We start from the raw sequence: 23069 nt of genomic DNA on the forward strand, positions 1-23069 counted from the left end.
CAGGCACTTTTTTCCAACCAATGAAAAACATTATACTGAAGGGTACATGCAGCAATCACCAAAATTTTTGCCCTCAAGCCGGCTTCTAGGCCCTCAAAACTTTGTCTATACACCTGTAAACCCAAAAGGAGAGACCAATCATAATGCTTTTGTCCAGGAAACATTCTAGCCTGTTTACCCCACATCTGATAGAGATATTCAGCCTCCACCAGAAATCCTGTGTAGATTAAGAATAGTTTGGATGGGATTCTCGAAGCTTTAGGCAAAGCAGAACAGAAGACAAGACCAAGAAGATACAAGAAACCAAAGGCACTTATCGGAGACAGTGAAGCATAGAATAGTGCGACATGCAAAATCTTTTGACCATGCCAGATCATAAAACGTTTGGTGAATGCCAGTATTCCTGATTGCAATGGATTAGGATCTTCCGGTTTTATTTTTTTGCTTCGTCTTCTTTCATAGCTATAAAGTTGCATGACAATCATAATTGCTAGAGACTCCCAAAGATTTCTTAACAAAGGGGCTTCAGTATCATAACCAAGGTATATATTAAGATCAACTTTAGTGGAGACCCATGTCTCAAAAGTTGGGAAAATGCTTAATATATATATGAAAATGAAAACTGAAATCGCATAAACTTTGAGTGGAAACCATAGACGACTCTTTGTCTTCTCAACAAGCTGTCTTCCAATGATCCAGACAAGAAGCAGAAAAATGTACCCAAATGATGTATAATTAGGCCTTACAGTATATACCGCAAGAAGAATGGTGAGAAAAGAAATGTAGGTTCCAAATGATCTGTACATGGATAAAAACTTCTTCTCGACTGCACTGAGATACAGAGCTACCTTTCTCTCTGGAAGATGGATAATGGGTTAGACTGGTTGATGTAAACAAATAATAAGTGAGGACATAAAATATTCATAATGTCTAAACAACGATCATCATCAATTATCTATTTCTTCCTAGAAGAGGAATGAAGCCAGAAATAACAAATTGTTGTATCAATTTTAGAACAATTTAAGAAGAAAATTCTTCATGAGTATTTTGCAATTCCTCTATTATGTGCTAGTTCATGAATTATTTGAATTAACTTGTAGCCCAAATATGATCCAAATCATCCAAGTTAAGCAGAAACTAACAGATTATCCTTGGCTAATGCTACAGTACCATTTGAAGAATTCTCACAGTCATCTCTGATGTTGGAAGAAGCGTAGATTGATAAAAGCACCGATTTATTCAAACCAGCTCTCAGAATGCTAAATCCAATTGGATGACAGGGCGTGTGTCGAACAATAGCAGAAAATGAGAACAGCATTTCAAAGCCACGGTTATGGATCGCACAAAAGCATGCAAGCAGAGCAATTTGCAGGAAGTCCCGAGAACTATCACTTTCAAGAAACCCTACATGAGTTTAGATCCACGTTAATAAACAAAAATCATAAGACACTTGGAGGAAATAATGTCTGATATACCAGATTGTATGAAGTGATTATTTTAACAAGTAAATAAGTTAATATCAATAAACCCGCACCTAACTGTGATAGCACTTCCACACTTATTGAGCCTTTTCGCTCCAATTTTCTTGAGATCAAATTCAGCTGAAGAATGTATAAAATCGCAAAATGTGCCTCACATAGAAGAATCAGGGATTGGCGAATCCCTTTATTGATGTTATGGCTCAAAAGATACACAAAGAAGAAAATCACTACAAAATAGAATAGAATTCAATGCCTATTAGAATATAGAGGCGGAGCCAGATAACCACTTATCAAAGCGTAATCTGATAAGAATCCATACGTCAGACTTTGACATACCATAAACAGCATGGATGAAACCTGGCTTCATTGCGATGAGAAACATCAGCAACATCATAATAGGTCGAGAACATTTACGCAGCCCCCAAGCAACCGTAGCCACTATCAAGACTTTTGCATCTTTTTTTACTGCATAACAATATGTGTAGTACCAAAATATTCAGGGTCAAACTGAAATGACACATTCACTGGAACAAAAATATATCGTTAAACAATCATTAGAACAATGATAGAATAACTAATATAAACCTAGACAGCAAGGAAATTCATATTATAAAGAAATGGATTCCAGATGTGATAGTACACAATGATTAAAATGAGATGTTATTCTTCATAACAAGTATCAAAAGGAAGCTTTTGTTCTGTTTTTATTAAGTTGTGACAAGTTAAAAAGGCAAGACCCGAAGCAGAGCAAAGAAACATGAAGCATTCCAAACAACTAATGAAAGAATATAAGCTAACATACATTTACATACAAGAAACATACTATTAGTAAAACTCCTTTATTTTAATCTTGTAAATCTAGCTCAACCAATTGACCAGTCAAGCAACTAACACATCACTAATATAAAAGTGATTTGATACAGTCTATTTATGTGTTGTTGCATCAAAAGAAAAGGTTAAGAAATAACTTAGGAAAGGATCAACCAAGAAAAGCAGCCAAATTCATCTAGAACAAGATTTTCAAGACATGACAAAGAAGAGAACATGAGTATTTTATAGCTTTGTAGCAAGTGAATTTAAAATTGGTGACTCAAATATCAGAATCGTTACCTTCTTCAGTTTCATTCTCATTGGAAGATTGCCTCTCCTCATTTGACATGCATAAGAAAACAGAATTGTTAACAAGATTACCAATAGCTACAAGAACTCCGAGAAAGAACTGCGCTAGAAGGAAAAAACCAGGAATGGGATAATGCCACAATCCAATCATCTCCCAGATCTCCATATCCTAAGTATAGAAAAAAAAGAATCAAAATTCTCATTGGTTCTCAGAGGATTTGGACCTGTATCCCTGGTTAAAATTAGTAAGGCAAGGAAATACCTTCCCAAGTTTCCAGTTCAAATGAGCAAAGGCCACATTGAAAACATATGTGCTCACAGCCCACAATAGAATGAAGACAAGAAGCAACCCATTCAGCCGGTGCATACGGAACAAGGATGGAAAAGCATACAAAATATACCCAACATATGCAAGTAATCCAAATGCACACATACTTGCAAAATGGAAGCTCCAATATGAAAGGGCAAACAAGGATATCTGTAAATTTTATCACTGACAGTTTAACATGTAAGCAAACAATATAAAGAAAATAAACAAAAAGTACGTTATTAGAATTTATTAGCAAACAGGACCATTAAGTTCACAATTTACCATCGAAAACATGATTTAGTAAGATATAATTTGTGAAAAGATATAGTTTTGGTGCTAAAATTTATAAATACATACCGGAAATCCATATGTAAACCAGTTAATACTAAAAATCCTGAAAACAGTTCCCCGTAATAAAATGTTGGTATGCCTTACGCCAGACCTGCAGGAAAATTGATCATCGTAAAAAGGTTGTAAGACAAAATTCTGATGTGAAAAAATAAATGGGAAAAATTTCTTGTGCCAACAAACCAAATTTTGAACTAATGTTATGGGTTGGAAAATCGAAAACCATAACAGAAATTACTAAAATTATAGATTGCCATGAAAAACAAATTATGTAAGACAAAACGATCGCATCCATCATATATTGCTTGCACATGAAAGAATGAAAAAAATGGTCTTCTTCCTCACTGAAGTATATTGACTAAACCAAAGTTTGAGCTCAAATCTAATTGCAAGCTATAAAGATTTCATCCTAGGAAAACAACGGCACCTACAGCAAAGTTACCTCAACTGACGAACAAAAAATGAGTTCTTTGAAGGAAGAAGTTGTTCAGTCAAGCTGCCTTGCCTCACTGACATGATGAATTCCATTTCCTCTAAATCATGTTTTATGCAAGAAACCTGCATTATGTTTCATAATTACTTCTTAGCCGAACAAAAATTTTGAGTGAAGCACAAAACAAAGAAAAAACAAAACAAAAAGAAAAGGTCTGCCACTTAAATATTTGATTCAAAACGCTTCGCCTATTACAGTTTAATTTCATATTTCAGTTTGAAGAAATTATCCCAGGGTAATTCTTGGTGTTAACAATATCCACAACATGGAAAGAACTCTACGCTATGAAAACCATGGAAAACCTTATAATTCTAATGGAAGATAGAAAGCAAGGGGTGAGGAAGGGAATGATGGAGCAAGATGCCTTCAGCGTTATGAAAAACATGGTCCGTCTAAATTTGACTATTAACAAGATTTGTGAGTAGTTGTGATTAGATTATGAATAGTTACAAGGTAGGTAGTTAACTTTCCACATATATAAATACTTCGATGTACATCAGTTGTTCTTCTTCAATAAATAAGTTAATCGTCTTCCTCTCCGTGCAGAAATTTTGAAATTTGTCACAAGATTTGTTATTAGCTATGGCAAACACGTGTTCCTCAGCCTAATATTCGCCATTCCGATCTGCCGTCGATGATCCTTTGAGCCCATATTTTCTACATCACTCAGATAATCCAGGGCTTATTCTTGACTCACAGCCACTCACAAGTTACAATTTTGCCTCTAGGAGTCGGGCAATGAAGATAGCCCTTTCTGTCAAGAACAAGTTGGGGTTCATCGATGGATTGGTCCCCAAGCCGTCAGAGCCGGATTTGAATCTGGTAAATACATGGACTTGTAAAAATAATAGTCATTTGGCTATTAAATTCAGTATCCAGGATATATCAGCCAGCATGTTGTTCGCTAAGTCTGCCGTAAAAATTTGGAACGATCTTAGGGATTGATTTCAATAGAACAATGGGCCTCGAATTTTGCCACTTCGCAGAGACTTAATCATCCTTCGTCAATATCAAGATTTGGTTAGTGTTTACTTTACCAAGCTCAAGAACTGTGGGAGGAGTTAAATCAATTACATCCTTTGTATAACTATGGGAAGTGTAGCTGCAATGACTCATGAACATTGATGTATTTATTCTAATGGATTACAGATGGCTTTTCTCCTGGGCCTCAATGATTCTTTTGCTCAAGTCAGAAGCCAAGTCTTGATTCTTGATCCTCTGCCACCTCTCAATCGAGTTTTTTCTTTAGTTGTCTGATGTGTGTCATTTTATCGTGTTTTTATTGTGTCAATTTGAGTCACATTCATGCATGTTTCGAGATATTTCGTTTATATTTAGTTGTTTTTTATTACATATTATGCATATGAATTGTTTTTCATGTGTTTGGGTTAATTTATAGATATATGGTCAAGAAAGATGGATTCAAGGACTAAACTTGAGAAAGGTGCGCTAGCGCGGAATGTCCGCCCCAGCACGCACATGAAGAAAAATGGACCAAAATTCGAGCCACATGAGCTGAGGCGGATGTTTTTGCCCGCCCTAGCATGCGGAAAAAAGATTTGCGAGCATGTTGCACTGGGGTGGAAAATTCCATCCGCCCTAGCACGATTAAGAAGGAAAAAATTTACACCGATTTCTTTCCATTCTTTCTTGATGCTACCTACTTGAATAACCCTAGGAAACGTTTTTTAGGGGCATATCAGTTTTTATCAGCAAAGGAGAGCAACCACATGCGAGGAAAAAAGAATTGGAGTCAAGGAAACTTGAAGAATTCGTCATTTTCGAGCAGCGTGTCATCCGTTTTTCGATTATTCTAGTATTTTTAGTTTAAGAACTTTCATTTAATCGTTATGTTGTACATTTCAGTATCTATTTTAGTAGCTAAACTCGTCTTTTCCCAAATTTATTTGCTAGTTTTGCACATTTTGATCTAGCTGAATGTGTTTTTTTCAAGAGTTTTATATAGTATATCTTTTGCCACATTGTCAACATTTGCCTTATTATTATCCTCATTGGTCTATTCGCTCTAAGCATTTGAGGAGCACCTTCGGAGATGGCTATAGCTGTATTAGCTTTTAGTATCCTTGTTGGTCCTTCGGTAATGACGAACCACATGTCATCGTCTTGAGCAGCTAAATGAGCTTGCATTTTTATTTTCCAGTCATCAAAGTCTTCCTTAAAAAGATGAGAATTTTAATGAATGAAATCATTGTAATTGGAAAGTTCAGAATCGAGAATAAAGCTTGCTATGATACCATTTGTGTGATCTGTTGAATGTTTAGAAGGGGAGTTGAATAAATATGTAAGTTTCTTCGATTAGTTTAGATGAGTTGGCAACAAAACTAAATATCCTCGAGTGTCTATGTCAGTTTGTTATTATATAAGTGTGGAAAGAAGCTAGATTGACAGATTAGAACAAATCACAGAATGAATGGGAAGGGGTAAACTGAAGTGTAAAAAAACATATATGTTTCTGGATGTTCGAAAACTGAAGCTCCTACGTCACTCCTTCTTCGTCTAGGAAGGTTCGCACAAAAAGACATTAGATAATACAAGTAGTTTGCAAGATTCCGATTCTGTTTAGTCTTAAACACTGCCAAACTGAACTCCTAGTATCTCAACTGGTTAATAGACAGTCTACAAACTGCTATACAAATGTAATACACAATGATACTAACTTAACATGAAATGATCCTTAAATGATTAGATAAAATTCTTTAAGATATGCTGAACTAATTCAGCTTTGCTCAGATATATGAAGGATTTTGAATTCAGTGAATGCTCGATCCTTTCTTGAATTCAATTTTTCCTCTATGTATACTCTCAGAAATAGATCCATTCAATCAAAAGAGTTCGTTTTCTTGTTTTTAGTCCATGTCAATGCTTTTCTGACAGTTCGTACACTGTTGCAATCAGTTTTAACTCGTACACTATTGCGATCAGTTTGTTCAGACTGCTTGATGTGGACATCAGTTTAATGTTTTGACGTAGACTGATTCTGGGTAAACTGAGGTTTGGTAAACTGAAATCCTTTAGACTTATTTATTCAGTTTAGACGCGTAATCAGTTTTGTTTAACTGTACCAATTTCTCTTAAATCAGTTTTGTCTTAACATTATTTGTTAACCACCAAAATATCCCAAATTCTTGATCCAACACACTAGTTATTAGCTGAAAAAAATTTCTTATGTAGAACCATTTTTATTTGTGTTGGATTTATCATGCTACAGGTTTTGTGAGACAAATAAACATGCAAAGATAATGAAGGATAGAAAACACACTTCAAGAAGAAATGGCGTTCACAAATCAAGAATGCAATATCATTTATTATGGTCTGTTTCCTCCTTTGTTTCATTCCACAATTTACAAAATCAACTAATTCTTCAATAGATCAATGAAAATTTACCTAAATGGCTAACGCACAATTAAGTTGCCCTTTTTGAACCAAACATGAAAAATTATTGTCTCAGCCATTGGAATCAAGCATGTGGCTATCTTTATAATGCACATTACTAACACTGTACAAAACTGCAAATTACATATAAGGAAAGCAACTTAGTCTGGAAAAAATCGATCCTCAAATAAAATATTAACTGAATCTCCAGAATAAAGTTATCCAACACTTTTTGAGACATTGTTTCCTTCGAGCCACAATAAATGCCCAAGATAGATACCAGACTCATAGTCACTTAACAGCACTTACAATCAACAAACAAATTGCACTAAAGATTTGTGTACAATAGAAAGCTGAGTTAAGAAAAATGGGAATGTAGAGAAGATGAAGTTGATCCTGATAATTGCAGAACCGCAGTGGTGAAATTTCTTTACTATAAGCTACCAAATGAATCTCAAATCAAACACAGGCATGATGGAAACTAAAAGTTCAAACTAAGATGACAAAAGCATACCATATAATAAAACACCATTAATGAAATGCCGGAACAACTTTCTTGCCAGCCAGAATCAGCAGAAACTTTGTATAGACCAATGAAGTCAGCTATCAAGTGAAACATGTTTGGGATCCCAACAGGAAGCTGGTACACGTAAAGTAGGCAAATGCTAAAACCAGAGTACAACCAAAGAAGCTTCCACCACCTTAGCAATGAGACATAACATAGAAGAGCCAGAAAAATGATGTCATAGAAGTATAGAACTTAATTTTGGGCACTCCGGCAGATATTTCTTGTGGAAAGATAATAAAACTAACACCACCACAAAGGAAGAATTACCTGAAAAGGCCTAAAAAGTTGCTCGTTAGAGACCAATCAATGAGCCCAACACAGCTGCAAAGGAAAAATGGTAAAGAAATCCAGGAAGGATTGCTGATCCCCGCGACCAACTGCACAGCAGGCACTAGTAAGCAGGAAGCGAGCCTGAGACGATAACCTTCAATTTGGAACAAATTAAACTGTCAAATACGACCCAAATCTGTGGAAACATAGAGAATCTATTTTTTTCTTCCAGAGAGAAGAAAATATAGAATGAAACGGTGTGATTGCTGCAAATTACTATAAAATGTGAAAAATAACATTTTAGAGCAGTCTTAAGGCCAAATCTTATGGTAAGATTTTAAGAATTTGATATTATATTATTTGCTCTTATCTATAATTTTTATGCTTAATTATGTTGTTATTTGAATTAATAATTATAGATTTAAATAAAAATGAAAAGTGTTTAAATTAGGAGATAAAATAAATTTACTAGATTTCAAAAGAAATAAATTATTAAAAGAATGGAAATAAAATATTTTTATATTTTATTTTTGATGAAATTGAAATTTTGGAAAAATATATACAAATCTTGATAAAGATATTATCAATATTTTTTTTTACTTGACATAGGCTTAAAAAGATTTTAAGGATGAGGCACATTGAGGAGGATAAAAAGAGGCGTGAAGCAGAGGCGCAAGAACGTACAGATGGAGGAGAGAAAAACAGCAAAGGAAGAGAGAGTAAGCACGGAAGACGGAAGGAAGGATGCAGAGGAAGAGAAAAGAAGTTGCAGAACAGAAGGCTATAGTGAAGTAGCAACAACGCGAAAGAAGAACATAAGGAGAGGAAGATTGAAGGCAAAAGCACGAGGAATTCCTCACACACGCTACAAATCATTGATAATTCCCTTCATTCCTTCTTAACTATGTTTTCTTCATTAAATTTAAACATGGATTTGTACTTTTGTTTTGAGTTTATGGAGTAGACTTTTATAGACTAAGGTCATGATAGGGCCGAGACAAATTATTTTTGATGTTTTGAGTTTGATGCAATTCTATTATTTATTTTATTCATTGATTGATGTCATTTATCACGTGTTCTTTTAATTTGTTAATTAAATAGAATATTTGTTGGTTAATTTAAAACCGGAAGGCGATAGATTAATATTTGAGTCATACATCAATCAACATATAGTTAAACCGACTAGAAATAGTATTCGGTTTCATTGTGCGACTTTAGGTTGAAAAACTAGAATTTCACAGCGATCTAATGATGTTGAATCTAATCAAATTCAGTTATGAATAATTGAACTATTAGATTTAATTAAGTTAATTAATTCCAGAAATAGTTTAATAAATATTTATGAAATTCCGTCGTTAATTAAATAGTTAATTTATTGAATATGAATTTGACACGTAGATTATAAGTTGTCTCGGTATCGTTGTGCACTTTAATCATTTTTATAATAATTTGAATTTCTGTCTAAATTAATAGTTGGATTATTTTTGCTTTAGTTAATTTATTTAAATTGTTTAAATTAGTTTCAATTAATTTATCTCATCTCACTTGAATTTTATTAGCTTAAATTAAGAAAAATAATTCACATTCTAGTATTTAAACATCGATCTCTGTAGCTATGATACCTGGACTTATCATCCAATTACTATTACTTGACCTAGTCCGCTTGCTAAAATTATTCCCAACAGAAATCATCGGTCAAGTTTTTGGCGTTGTTGCCGGGGATTGAATTGTTTAATATTAGGATTTATTATTTTCTGGATATTAGGTTTTTATTTAATTTTGTTGATTTTACGCATAGTCGTACGTTTAAAGTTTTTTTTATTTATGTTTAGGAATTATCTAACCGTGCATGAGCCCTGCTAAAGGAGACACAGAATTAGATATATTTGGTCCAGAGATTGAGAATACTTTTCGACGGAGGCGTAGATCACTAAGGGAGAAATCCTCAGACTCTGACGTGGAAGAACAATTAAAAACAGAGGAAAATGTTGAAACAGCAGGGATGGAAGCAATGGCCAACGAGGAGGATGATCGAATTCTCTATTTACTAGACAAACTGCTGGAGGTTATGGTTCTAACATCACTCGTCCTACTGTGGAAGCAAACAATTTTGAGTTGGAGCCATCCATCATTCAAATGATACAATATCAAGTGAGATTTGGAGGATCGCAGACCGAGGATCCTAATGCACATCTGGATGGATTATTATTTATCTGTGACACAATCAAATTTAATGGAGTGAGCACTTATGCCATAAGATTGAGATTATTCACTTTCTCTTTGCATGGTGAAGCAGCCGAATGGCTTAGAGATCTACCAGCTTGCTCTATTACTACATGGAATGGTTTGGTAGAAATGTTCATGAATCAATATTTTCCGCCCACCGAGCTAGCACAACTGCGTATGGATATTTCATCTTTTCGAAAAAAGGATGGGGAGACACTACATACAGCTTGGGGAAGATTTAAAAAGATGTTGAGGAGGTGTCCTCAACATCATTTCTCTTCATCTGATCAAGTTCAGATTTTCTATAATGGAGTTGATCATTCCGTGAGTTCCATGCTAGATACGGCAGCCAATGGTAGTTTATATTGGAAGACTCCACGAGTTGCCTTGGAAATAATTTCGAATATGGCCGAAAGTAGTGCGGGTTTGCTGGAAATTAAACGAGAAAAGAAGGCTGGAGTTCTTGAAATCGATGTGTTTAATGCACTTACTGGCTACTGCTCAGATTGATGGGTTGGCCCATAAATTTTCTCAGCTGCAACTGAATCAAGCAAATCAAGTCCAAGGAATAGTCATCGAGGAACAAACCAATTTTGATGAAGAAGCAGTGAATTTCGTGGGGAATCAATCGGAAACAGCAATCAAATCCATACAGTTCCACGTACAATCCAGGATGGAAGAATCACCCTAATTTATATTGGAATAATACTGAGAATTCTCTTAATCCAACACATATTCCTCCAATGTTCATTCCTCAAAAAGTGAGAAAACAAGGATTATTGGTACCAGCAGCACCTCCAGGATTCAAGAAAGGAGATCGAAGACCAATTTACTGAGAATTTTATGATGAAACATGTGGGGATGGAGATGAGGCTGCAAAATCATGATGCTATCTTGCAAAGGTTGGAAGCTCAAATGGGTCAAATAGCCAATCAGTTAGCAAATCGACCCCTTGGAACACTACCAAGTGATACTGAGAAAAATCCGAAAGGAGTGAATGTAGTGAGTACAGTGATCAAGGCCGAGGAGGAAGAACCAAAGATGCAGAATTCTACAGATGTGGAGGAAAAGAATGCTAGAGGAGTGAAATCAAAGACATATAAGAAAGGTAAGGAGTTTGATTCTAATGATAATATTGATATTAATAAACTTCTTTTTCCTCAAAGAGTAAGGCAACTACAATTGGATCATCAATTTGCAAAATTTCTTGTAGTTTTTAAGAAATTGCACATAAATATTCCTTTTGCAGAGATTTTGGTTCAATGCCTTCTTATGCTAAATTCTTGAAAGATGTTTTGACTAAAAAGAGGAAACTTGTTGATTTTGAAACTGTTAAGCGTGTTCAGCTATTTTGCAAAATAAATTACCTCCTAAGCTTAAGGATCAAGGTAGTTTCTCCATTCCTTGCACTATAGGTAGTTCCAATTTTTACAAGGCATTGTGTGATCTTGGTGCTAGCATAATTCTTATGCCTTATTCTTGTTTTGAGAAATTGGGGATTGGAGAAGTTAAACCAACCACTATTTCACTTCAACTTGCTAATAAATCTATTAAATATCCTAGAGGGGTTATAGAGGATGTTTTGGTTAAAGTTGATAAATTTATATTTTCAGTTGACTTTGTTGGGCTAGACATGGAGGAGGATCGTGAGATCCCTCTAATTTTAGGTCGTCTTTTCTTAGCTACTGGAAGAGCTCTCATAGATGTGCAAAAAGGTGAGTTAGTTTTGAGGTTGAATGATGAGAAAGTAACTTTTAATGTTTTTCGTAGTATGAAATATCATGTTGAATCTTCTGATTGTTATAGAATTGATGTTATTGATGATATTGTTGAATGTAGTGTGCAAGATACTTTTACTGAAGGCCCACTGGAGATATTTTTGGTGAACCCAAAGTCCACAGAATCAATAAAAGAAGAGGTGGAGAAATGTATGAACTACTTGGAGGGATCAAAACCTCTGCCAAGATCGGTAAATTAGAATATTGGGGAGCATGGACATATTCCAAAATCACTTAAACCTTCGATAGAAGAACCCCCATTCCTCAAAATCAAACTACTTCATCCTTATTTAAAATACTTGTTTTTGAAGGAAGAAGATAAACTGCCAATAATTGTTTTCTATTCCTTGACAAGGTGATGAAGAAGATAAGCTCGTGAGAGTGCTGAAAGACCACATATGTGCCATTGGATGGAGCATAGCTGAAATCAAGGGGGTTAGTCCATCCATGTGCATGCACAATTAATGGAGAAGGAGCACTCCTCCGCTACTCAACCCAAAAGGAGACTAAATCCAGATATGCAAGTTGTCGTCAAAAAGGAGGTAATCAAACTCTTTGATGCAGGTATGATCTTTCCTATATCCGATGGCAAGTGGGTAAGTCCATGTGCATGTTGTTCCTAAGAAAAGGGGGATCACTGTTGTTGAAAATGGAAATAACGAGTTAATCCCTACTAGAACTGTGACTGGGTGGCATGTTTGTATTGATTATCGCAAATTGAATGATGCCACAAGAAAAGTTCACTTCCCCTTACCTTTTGTTTATCAAATGTTAGAACGTTTGGCAAGTCATGCTTTTTATTGTTTTCTAGATGGTTATTCCGGTTATATGCAAATCCCCATAGATCCCGAAGATCAAGATAAAACAATTTTTACATGTCCCTATGGTACTTTTACTTATAAAAGAATGTCATTTGGTTTGTGTAATGCTCCTGCTACATTTCAACGTTGTATGATAGCGATTTTTCAAGATATGGTTGAAAAATGTATTGAGATTTTCATGGATGACTTTTCTATTTTTTGGTTCTTCCTTCGACTCTTGTCTGTTTAGTTTGTCAAAAGTGCTAAAGAGATGTGAAGAAACTAATCTTGTACTTAATTGGGAGAAATGTCATTTCATGGTAAGGGAAGGAATTGTCCTTGGTCACAAAATTTCTTAAAAAAGGGATTGAAGTGGATAGAGCTAAAGTAGATATCATGAAAAAGCTTTCTCCCCATACTAATGTCAAGAGAATTCATAGTTTTATTAGGCATGCAAGTTTTTATAGGCGATTTATTAAGTATTGCTAAGAATTAAACTAATCTGATAATGAAAGATGTCCTTTTGTTTTTTCTGAGGATTGTTTACAAGCTTTTCAGGTATTAAAGTAAAAGTTGACCACAACCCCGATCATTGTCTCACCAGATTGGAATCTACCTTTTGAACTCATGTTTGACGCAAGTGATATTGCTTTAGGGGCTGTTCTGGGGCAAAAAAGGGACAAATTCTTACATGTAATCTACTATGCAAGTATGACACTTTCAGGAGCTCAATTGAACTACTCTACTACAGAAAAAGAGTTGTTGGATGTTGTGTTTGCTTTGAACAAGTTTCGGTCATACCTTGCAGGGAATAAAGTGATAGTCCACACACATCATTCAACTTTGAAGTATCTCTTAAACAATGAGGCCAAGCCAAGATTGATAAGATAGATCCTTCTACTGCAAGAATTTGACATAGAGATCGTGGATCTCAAGGGACTGAAAACCAAGTTGCTGATCATCTATCAAGATTGGAGAAGCCCGAGGAAGGTAAGTGTTGGAACATTTCATTTCGCAATCTTTATTTTGATGTTAACAAAATTTGTTATTGTGTTTATAACATATTTACTCAAGTGTGAAGTTATTAAAACAAGAAGCAAGCTGAAACTGAATTCTGCACAAACTGAATTTCTGGAAAGTTTCGGTATTTTGATGATATCTCTCAACGAGGTGATTCAAATTAAAATCCGCCAACCAGACTGATCAGACAACTCGATTTGGAACAAGTCGTATATCACGTCAGTTGGGTAAATTCGGATGTTATCAAGGTCTAACCGATCGCTGAATTACCAAACTGATTGCACGAAAACAACAATCCATTGGGTATAAGCAGTTGCAGGTATTTTGGTCATATCTCTCAGCTCGATTATCGAAATTAAGCGATTCGGTATATGTTGAAAAGATAAGACGGTGATCTACAAATCATCTTGAGAAGTCAAAGTCTGAATCGAAGCTTAAGATACTGATAAAGGAGAATGAAGCTACTAGTTCTGCACAAACCGAAATCAGTTAGGCTGATTTCATCACACCAGCTGAAACTGAACCAGACCAACTAAACTGAACCAGCTCCTGACTAACTGAACCAGACCAGTTGAACTGAACCAGCTGCTGATCAACTGAACCAGCTGAACTGAACTGAACTGAACTGAACCAGCAGTTGACCAACTTAACCAAACTGAACCAGCTGCTGACCAATTGAACTGAATGACCAGTTGAGTTGACCAGAGTTGACCCATCACAAAAATGTCCAGCAAGGCGAATTTGATCGTTACAATTTCAGAAACAGTACAGAAACTTTCCAAATGGTCATATTCTTGTGTCTAACTGTATATATCATTAGTTGGAGCTTTTAAATACAACATCTTGAAGATCAAACAAGAGATTTTGAAGCGGATTCAAAGCATGGACAATTAGCATGAAGAAATCAGCTAGTTGAGAGCACAAGCCCTTGTGTGAGGATACATTTGAAATATACATCGTAAATGATAAATTCTTCACACACAATCACTCACACATATATAATAGAGTTGAACTTCAAATATTAGTTTAGTGAGTCTTCACACAAAGACGTAAAACATTGTTTTTTTAATCTTTTCATATGAGACATTAAACATACTGATTGTGAGATTTTGCCTACAATCTTGAGAGCTAGGAGTTCAGTTAGAGAGTAATGTAAGTCCTAAGCTGAGTAGGTTTGTACAAAGAGTTGTATAAATCAAAGTTTTCTAGTGAATCCTTCTCAAGGGGAAGAAGGGGTGACGTAAGAGCATTTGAAGTCTCCGAGCATCCATAAAAAAATTTGTGTCTATTTGTTTATTGCATTTACTTATCATTTCCAATGTTTTAAAGATGCATTGTTGAAGCATTTTATGTATTCCTCAAATACCAAAATATTGCATACCAATTGTTTGATAAAATGCTTCAACAAAAATATTTTTACTCATTCAACTTGCATATATTTTAAATGCTTTACAAAATATTTAATCGGTTTCTACAAAGATTATTTCAAGTGTTTTCCACTTGATTTCATATCAAACCTGATTTAATTCATCAATGTTTAATATTTCAAAATCGAGCTATTGTCGCTCAATGATTACCCCCTAACCGATTCTAACAGTAAGTATGTAATTAGAGATGAGTTTCCTGACGAGAAACTTTATGCCATCTCTAATTTACCATGGTATTCTGATTTTGTGAATTATTTGTCATGCAAATTTAGTCCTTCTCATCTTACATATCTGCAGAAAAAGTTCTTTTCGGATTTAAAATATTATCTTTGGGAAGATCCTCTTTTGTTTAAATCTGTGCAGATGTCATTATTCGTAGGTGTATTCCAGCGGAAGAGGTGAGTTCTATAATTGCTCATTGTCATAGTGGTTCGACTGGAGGACATTTGGGGCAAGTAAAACGGCCACAAAAATCCTTCAAGCTAGATTTTACTGGTCTACATTGTTCAAGGATGCACACACTTATGTTTTGAATTGCAATGAATGCCAACGTGTTGGTAATATTTCAAGGAGACACGAAATGTCATTGAATAATATTTTAGTCTGTGAATTGTTTGATGTGTGGGGAATTGATTTCATAGGGCTTTTTCTAGATTCCTTACGAAATAAATATATTTTGGTGGCTGTGGATTACGTATCTAAGTGGTTGGAAGCAAGTGCTTGTTGAACCAATAATCTAAGGTTGTGATCCAATTTTTAAAGAATTTTTTTTTCAAGATTTGGCACACCTAGAGCTATTATTAGCGATGGGAGAACACACTTTTTTAATCGTCATTTTGATTCTCTTTTATATTCTTTTTGAATTGCATGACACTGAGGACATTGTAAATCTAAGTGTTGGGGGATTTGTGATTTGTGTTTTGTTCCACGTCACCACACTTATCATGTGCTTTATTGTGTAATTTTCGAACATAAAATTTTTCTGATTATTCTTTGAGAAGCTGTACTTGTGATTACATGACACACTAATTAATTTTCTAGATTTTTTATCAGTCAAGAGATTGAATCACACCTAGAATTGATTGAGATAAAAACAGTAGTTGTAGCTAAAGGATTTGAGCATGAACTAGTTTCGTATCATCTTTTGAGACATAATCTATGCACTTTAAGAGATACTTATATAAATTAATTGTGAATTGGAAAGAGGTGAGCTAATAATAATCTAGGACTTTTCTGATTATCCTACGATGCGAAAATACGGAGAAGAATGACTTAGGGATGATTTAGGCGATCTTTGAACCGTTTAAGCCTTTCGAACCTACCCAATACATCATTCATATCCTTAGTATCCCCTTTTGAGCCTAAAAAATCAAATGGAGTGTGTCAAAGACATACAATTAGCTCCCATTTGTTTTCTTTCAAAATCTCACATCAACTACCTAATTTTAGCTTATACACTATTTCTCTACCTTAATTTTGAGAGAAATATACTCCTTAGCGCTTTAAAATTTTCAATAACTCTCATGTGTTGATAATTGATAAGAAAAATTGGAGGAGTTTGAAAAAAAAATCATGAAGAAAGGGAAAGAGATTGATGAAATATATATATATATATATATATATATATATATATATATATATATATATATATATATATATATATATAATGAAAAAGGAAAGGAGGAAGGAATGTTGTTGATGATTGGAAAAAAAGAAAAAGAAATATAAGGAAGTTGAAAAGGTTAGATGGAGGATGACAAGAGATGAAAGAATGCGTTGTATTATTAAATTATTTATTTTCTCTTATTTTGAATCACCCTACCTTTATTGTAGTCTTGAGCCGTGGCTTAACATTATAAACTTGAAAAGACCTATTGATCGGGTCATATTCATCCAACATTCAGTGAAGAAAGGTATGAAAAACAAGCTTATGGAGAGTTTATATTAAAAAAAATATTCAGAAAATATGAGCACTCCTTGAACTAAAACATCTTTGAGGAATATGAGTTTTGACTTTCACCCTACGCACGTCTCATTATTGTGATCTTTTCTAGTGAATGCTTGAGTTTTAAAGTTGCAACGAAAGTGAATTTTATGATATTCGAAGTGTGATCTTTTGATTGAGTGTGACGGAATTTGATAGGTTTAAAAATGTTGATTGTCATTTTTTTGTCGTGGATCATTTAATAATTCTTCGTTGTATTTTTATTCTCTGATTTGTTCGAGAACGAATAAATGCCAAGTGTAGGGGGATTGATAAGGCCAAATCTTACAAAGATTGTAAGATTTTAGGAATTTGATTTTATAATATTTGCTCTTACTAGAATTTTTATTCCTAATTATGTGGTTATTTGAATTAATAATTATAGATTTAAATAAAATGAAAAGTGTTTAAATTGAGATTTAAGATAAATTTACTAAATTTCAAAGGAAATAAATTATCAAAGAATGGAAATAAAATATTCTTATATTTTATTTTTTGATGAAATTGAAATTTTGGAAAAATCAATATAAATCTTGATAAATATCTTATCTATATCTTTTTTTTACTTGACATGTGCTTAAAAAGACTTGAAGGATGAGGCCCATTGACGAGGATAAAAAGAGGCGTGAAGCAGAGGCACAAGAACGTAGAGAGGGAGGAGAGCAAAACAGCAGAGGAAGAGAAAGGAAGCACGGAAGACGGAAGGAAGGAGACAGAGGAAGAGAGAAGAAATGCAAAACAGAAGGCTACAGTGAAGTAGCAACAGCGCGGAAGAAGAACATAAGGGAAGGAAGATTGAAGGCAGAAGCACGAGGAATTCCGCACACACGCTACAAATTACTGAGAATTCCTTTCATTCCTTCTTAACTATGGATTTGCACTTTTGTTTTGAGTTTATGGAGTAGAATTTATAGACTAAGGCCACGATAGGGCCGAGACAAATTATTTTTGATGTTTTGAGTTTGATACAATTCTATTATTTATTTTATTCATTGATTGATGTCATTTATCACATGTTCTTTTAATCTGACCAATTAAATAGAATATTTGTTGGTTAATCTAAAATCGGAAGGCGATAGATTAATATTTGCTTCATAAATAAACCAACACATGGTTAAACCGACTAGAAATAGTATTTATCTCAGTGTGCGACTTTAGGTTAAAAACTGAAATTTCACAGCGATCTAATGTGGTTAAATCTAATTAAATTCAGCTAGAATAATTGGACTGTTAGATTTAATTAACTTTTATTAATTCGAGAAATCGTTTAATAAATAATTTTGGAAATTTCTTTGTTAATTAAATAATTAATTTATTGAATATGAATTCGACACGTAGATTATAAGTTGTCTCGGTACCGTTGTGTACCTTAGTCGTTTTTAAATATGAATTTCTGTCTAATTAATAGTTTGGATTATTTTTGCTTTAATTAATTTATTTAAACTTTTTAAATTAGTTCCAATTAATTTATCTCATCTGACCTGAATTTGATTAGCCTAAATTAAGAAAAATAAATCATATTCTAGTATTTAAACATCGATATCTGTGAGTACGATACATGGACTCATCATCAAATTACTACTACTTGACCCCAATCCGCTTGCTAGAATTATTCCCAACCGAAATCATTGGTCAAGCAACCATTGCCAGATAGTGTTGAACAGGTAAAACTGATTGCCCAGAAGTTTAGGCATGAGTTCAATTAACATGCCCCAGTATCAGCCTCATCATTGTACCTCGGCGAAAAATATTGAGTCAATTTTGAATTATTGTCCACAGAGAGTGTGTTTGTGTTCAGACAGAGAGCTTCTTTCGTATAGATCCTAGACAATTAATTCCAAATCTATTATTTTTTACAACTCAGTCCTCTTGCAGACACTCTGAAATTCAAGAAAAACATCGTTTTCTCCAAATATGTTATTGAATATTATGCATGTATTCTTGAAGAAATATTATTTGTGAATTGTGAGAACTTCAGATTGTTCTATCTCCTCTGATGAGTTACATACACTTCCAACATAATGCATGCAAGCTTTAGCCTTTAAAATTGAATTCATGAATAAGACATGCGATGCTTATTTTTTAAAATTAATAAATAGTTAAAGCATCGTAGGTAATAGTCACATTTCATGACAAACCTATATGTTCGATAACTGATGATAGATTACCAGAGCATGGAGATGCTACCAAGCAAGATTTGTTCCTGCGAATCTCGATAAAAGCAACAAGTCCCACCAGTAATTCCACAATTAGAAAATAAACAACTGTTGGAGATCTCCAAGATTGAAACCTAAAAGCCATTAACATGACACATAGTTATCTGGGAAATATCTTTCTATATATGATAAATCAGAAAGCAAAACTCTCACATATAGTGCAAGATATTAAAAGCAAAATAAGCATGTCCTACCTCATAAATCCAAAAAGCTTTATCCACCAAGCATCTGTACTGCTCCATTGTGAATTTGGAATAGCCCACAAAGTGAGAAAAATAACTTGCAGAAGAATCACAAGAACTGAATACATAAGAACAAACCATAGACATAAAACCCTTCCCCTAAATCTGAATCCTGCGCATGATTTCATAAAAAGAGCAGCAGAAACAAAACATTTATTAGATTAATATTTGTGAAAATACACATCCACTTAACACTAATATTATTGAACATTTGCAGCAGAACAAACAATAGTGCAACAAATAATGACAGGGCACGACTAAACAAAGTCGATGCATAGGCTCACAAGAATGACATGACAAAGTGCACTAAATCAAATTAAAATTCAAAATAAGTGCTAATTACCTCTTTTGGGAATATTGAACTGTAAAATCAGAGAAGTCACCAAATGAATGAAGGAAACCAAACTCCAATTCAGCAACCCGGCTGCAAAATAGCATAGCTCTTAGAAAGAAGAACAAGAGAAACAAGACTACTAGAAAGCTTGCGTAACGGAAAATCCAAAACCCTTTTTGCCATGATATTGCTTTGAATTCCCTCGCACACATAGAAATAGAACTTGACTTTGATGAAAACATGGTAGTGTTCGAGAGATAACTTTCATATATCCCATTTTTCACATAATTCCTATGTAGTTCTTCGTTTTATGATTGTATGATCCCAAATATAAAACTAGTCGAGAAGACAATCAAGAGCAACTCCCAGCCAGAAAGAAATTCTCAAACAATCAAAACATAGACAAGAAAACACAAATCACATACCTGTCGAAAGCAGCAGAGGCAACACAAACTCGCCCAGAATACTTGCCATTGTCAGCTCTTTCTATCATCCAATCTCATTACAGTTCGAAAGATTATGACATTGGACATTTCATTTCAAGATACAGAAAACCCGTGTCATCAAAAAACCAAAAAATTCCCCTAATTTTCGCCCGAAACAAATACACTCCCATCACGCTGTTTATTTTGTTTCAATCAAGGAATACATTGATTTTTGTTTAAAGAAAAAAATTCATGCAAAATTTCAATAAGCTCATCATAGGCATTCAAGAAAAAGGGAATCCAGATTCCTACCGACAATCAAAATTCCCTTATGCCTTCAATGCAGTTTTGTGGTGAAAATTCGGAAAGAAACAAAAGGGTGGATCTGACAAAATATAAATAAATTTAAATCTGGGAACAACGGAAAAGCTTGCATGCGAATAATACGTTCGATCTTGGCAGTAAAAAGGCCAGCGGGTAGGATTGACATATGGCTTCGCAATCATGCACGACCGGTAAATTTTTAGTTAATATATTTGGAAGGTAAAATGGGCTAAAAAATTTGTTAATCCAACCAGCCTATTTCGCAAAGTAGTGGACTCACTGGTCCATTTTGAACGATCAACTGTGCCAGGTAGTACATTGAAGCCATTGAAATTTGTATTGAAGTAAATATTATGTTAGGGCCATTATTTTCTAAAACTAGTGGTTTATCCAAGAATTCTAAATATATAACTGGTTGGGTTTCAAAAAAGAATGTTTTGGGTTTAGTCAACTCAAATTTGAAGAATATTGTGTATAAAATGATAAACGTGAAACTTAATTGAACTCAAATTGATTATGAATATATCATCAAAAGCCATTATGAATAGATAATTAAAACATTACTTCATTTTCTTTATAAAATTACGTTAAAAAGTTAGATTTCCACCATTATCATAGACATTTGGCTATGTATCCGACACTTTGAAACTACCACAGGGTGGAAATATGTCACAAAATAACTCGAAAAAACTTGTGTTTGGAAATATTAATTATTCAGATGACAAAATATATAACACTTTCAAAACTATTATTGGCAACTATATGTCACAAAATAAGTAAATAGCTTGAAAAACTTGTGTCCGACAATTTTCAGTTTGATACTATAATATATGTTGGGTAGTTTTAGGACTATCGTATCCCACTCCATGTTACAAAATAACTCAAAAAATGTATGCCCAATAATTTTAAATTTGATATTGGAACCTTTAAAAAAAGATAAGTCCACGTAAACTACATGCATGCATATTATTTAATTTTTAAATTTTATTATTTAATTGTTTTTAAATACTTAAATGATACATATTATATGATTGAAGATTTAATTACATGATTTCATGAAAATTAAAGATTTTATCTGAATATTCGATAATAGGCTGGGGAAAGGAGACCGGAGACGACCAAGATGAAAATATTTGTCGATAAATGTTTTGAGGATCGATAATATAATCCGATATGATTAAAGTTTTCTAAAAATGCTGGAATCCAAATTATTTTACGACACGATCTCGATTTTATCCGAAAAGCCGGTTTTAGTTAAACGAAGGACTTTTAAAGGACCAAAAATTATTATTTTTGAAAGAATTTTTTTATAAAATTTTATTTTACAATTAAATAGGTCTTAATGGGTTTAACTTACCTATGATTGTTGGGTCTAATTATTCCTAAACTTAAAGGCCCAAAACCCTAACTTTGCAACACCTAAATTTTCAAAAAAATAAATAGAAACTTAGGGCTCTTCGGACTCCTAGCAGACGAAGCCTTTCACACACAACACACTAAATTTTCGAAAAATTGGAGATGAAAGTTCAAGGATTTTTCGTTATCCGTTCGTCCTTCTTCGCAATCCACGCCAACGATCGAATATTCGAGCGTTATAAACGCAAAGACACACTACTAATCTTTATTTGGTTCCATTCAAAATCATATTACGCATGATTTATGTGTTTTAACATGAAAAATATTTGAGTACGAATCGCTTAATGTTTTGATGATTATTTTCAATGTTTTGATGATTCTATGCATATATGAAAGTGTTATGATTTCCAACGGGTATGCTACCAATATAAGATATTTAAGGGATGGAAAAAGGGTCGTTTAAGGGTGGAACGTAGCTGGAATGTTCATGGCTAAGGAAGGATGAACCTAGGGTTTTCTAGGGTTAGCCATGGAGTTTGAGGACGTCATGGATCGGCTAGAAGGGGCAGTGCACCTGGGCTCGGCCAGGGATTGGTCAGGCTCGGTGTGGGCTATGTCGAGGGGCTAGGAAGAGTCCTAGCATGACTAGACTCATGGGCGCGCAAGGGAAGGGTGTCGTGACCTAGGAATTTGATTTAGGGCTCGGTTTTTGGAAGATAGACGTGGAGGTGGTCCGCGGTGATAGGCTAAGTGCAAAAGGGTTCAGGGTGGTCCTAGGGGGTGGACCGGTGGACTGGTGCAGGCCTGGGCACGGCTGGCTTGAAAGGGGCTGTGCACACACATGGTAGGAAGAAGAAGAGAACCAGCGTGACTTGGCTTAGGGCTTGGGCTGGTTCGGTGCTAGTCAGGAGCGGTTCAAGTGGGGTCCAGGAGGGTCTGGTCAGGGTTAGGTCCA

The 23069-nt window shown here is 34.4% G+C and overlaps 1 protein-coding gene across 1 annotated transcript in view; it reads right to left on the minus strand.

The window, feature by feature from the left end:
* The window catches only part of LOC140841382 (piezo-type mechanosensitive ion channel homolog), a 28620-nt gene extending 7691 nt beyond the window's left edge, over nucleotides 1–20929 (minus strand). The window contains 14 exon segments of the mRNA XM_073208746.1: nucleotides 1–856; nucleotides 1171–1404; nucleotides 1535–1708; nucleotides 1818–1946; nucleotides 2592–2769; nucleotides 2863–3078; nucleotides 3268–3352; nucleotides 3701–3816; nucleotides 7659–7845; nucleotides 7980–8136; nucleotides 19356–19507; nucleotides 19628–19787; nucleotides 20019–20099; nucleotides 20435–20929. Coding sequence (XP_073064847.1) covers nucleotides 1–856; nucleotides 1171–1404; nucleotides 1535–1708; nucleotides 1818–1946; nucleotides 2592–2769; nucleotides 2863–3078; nucleotides 3268–3352; nucleotides 3701–3816; nucleotides 7659–7845; nucleotides 7980–8136; nucleotides 19356–19507; nucleotides 19628–19787; nucleotides 20019–20099; nucleotides 20435–20483 — 2774 coding nt within the window. The 5' untranslated portion in view covers nucleotides 20484–20929.
* Between the last annotated feature and the right edge of the window lie 2140 nt (nucleotides 20930–23069).

Source organism: Primulina eburnea, chromosome 9, assembly GCF_022965805.1.
Source record: "Primulina eburnea isolate SZY01 chromosome 9, ASM2296580v1, whole genome shotgun sequence".
NCBI classification, from domain to species: domain Eukaryota; kingdom Viridiplantae; phylum Streptophyta; class Magnoliopsida; order Lamiales; family Gesneriaceae; genus Primulina; species Primulina eburnea.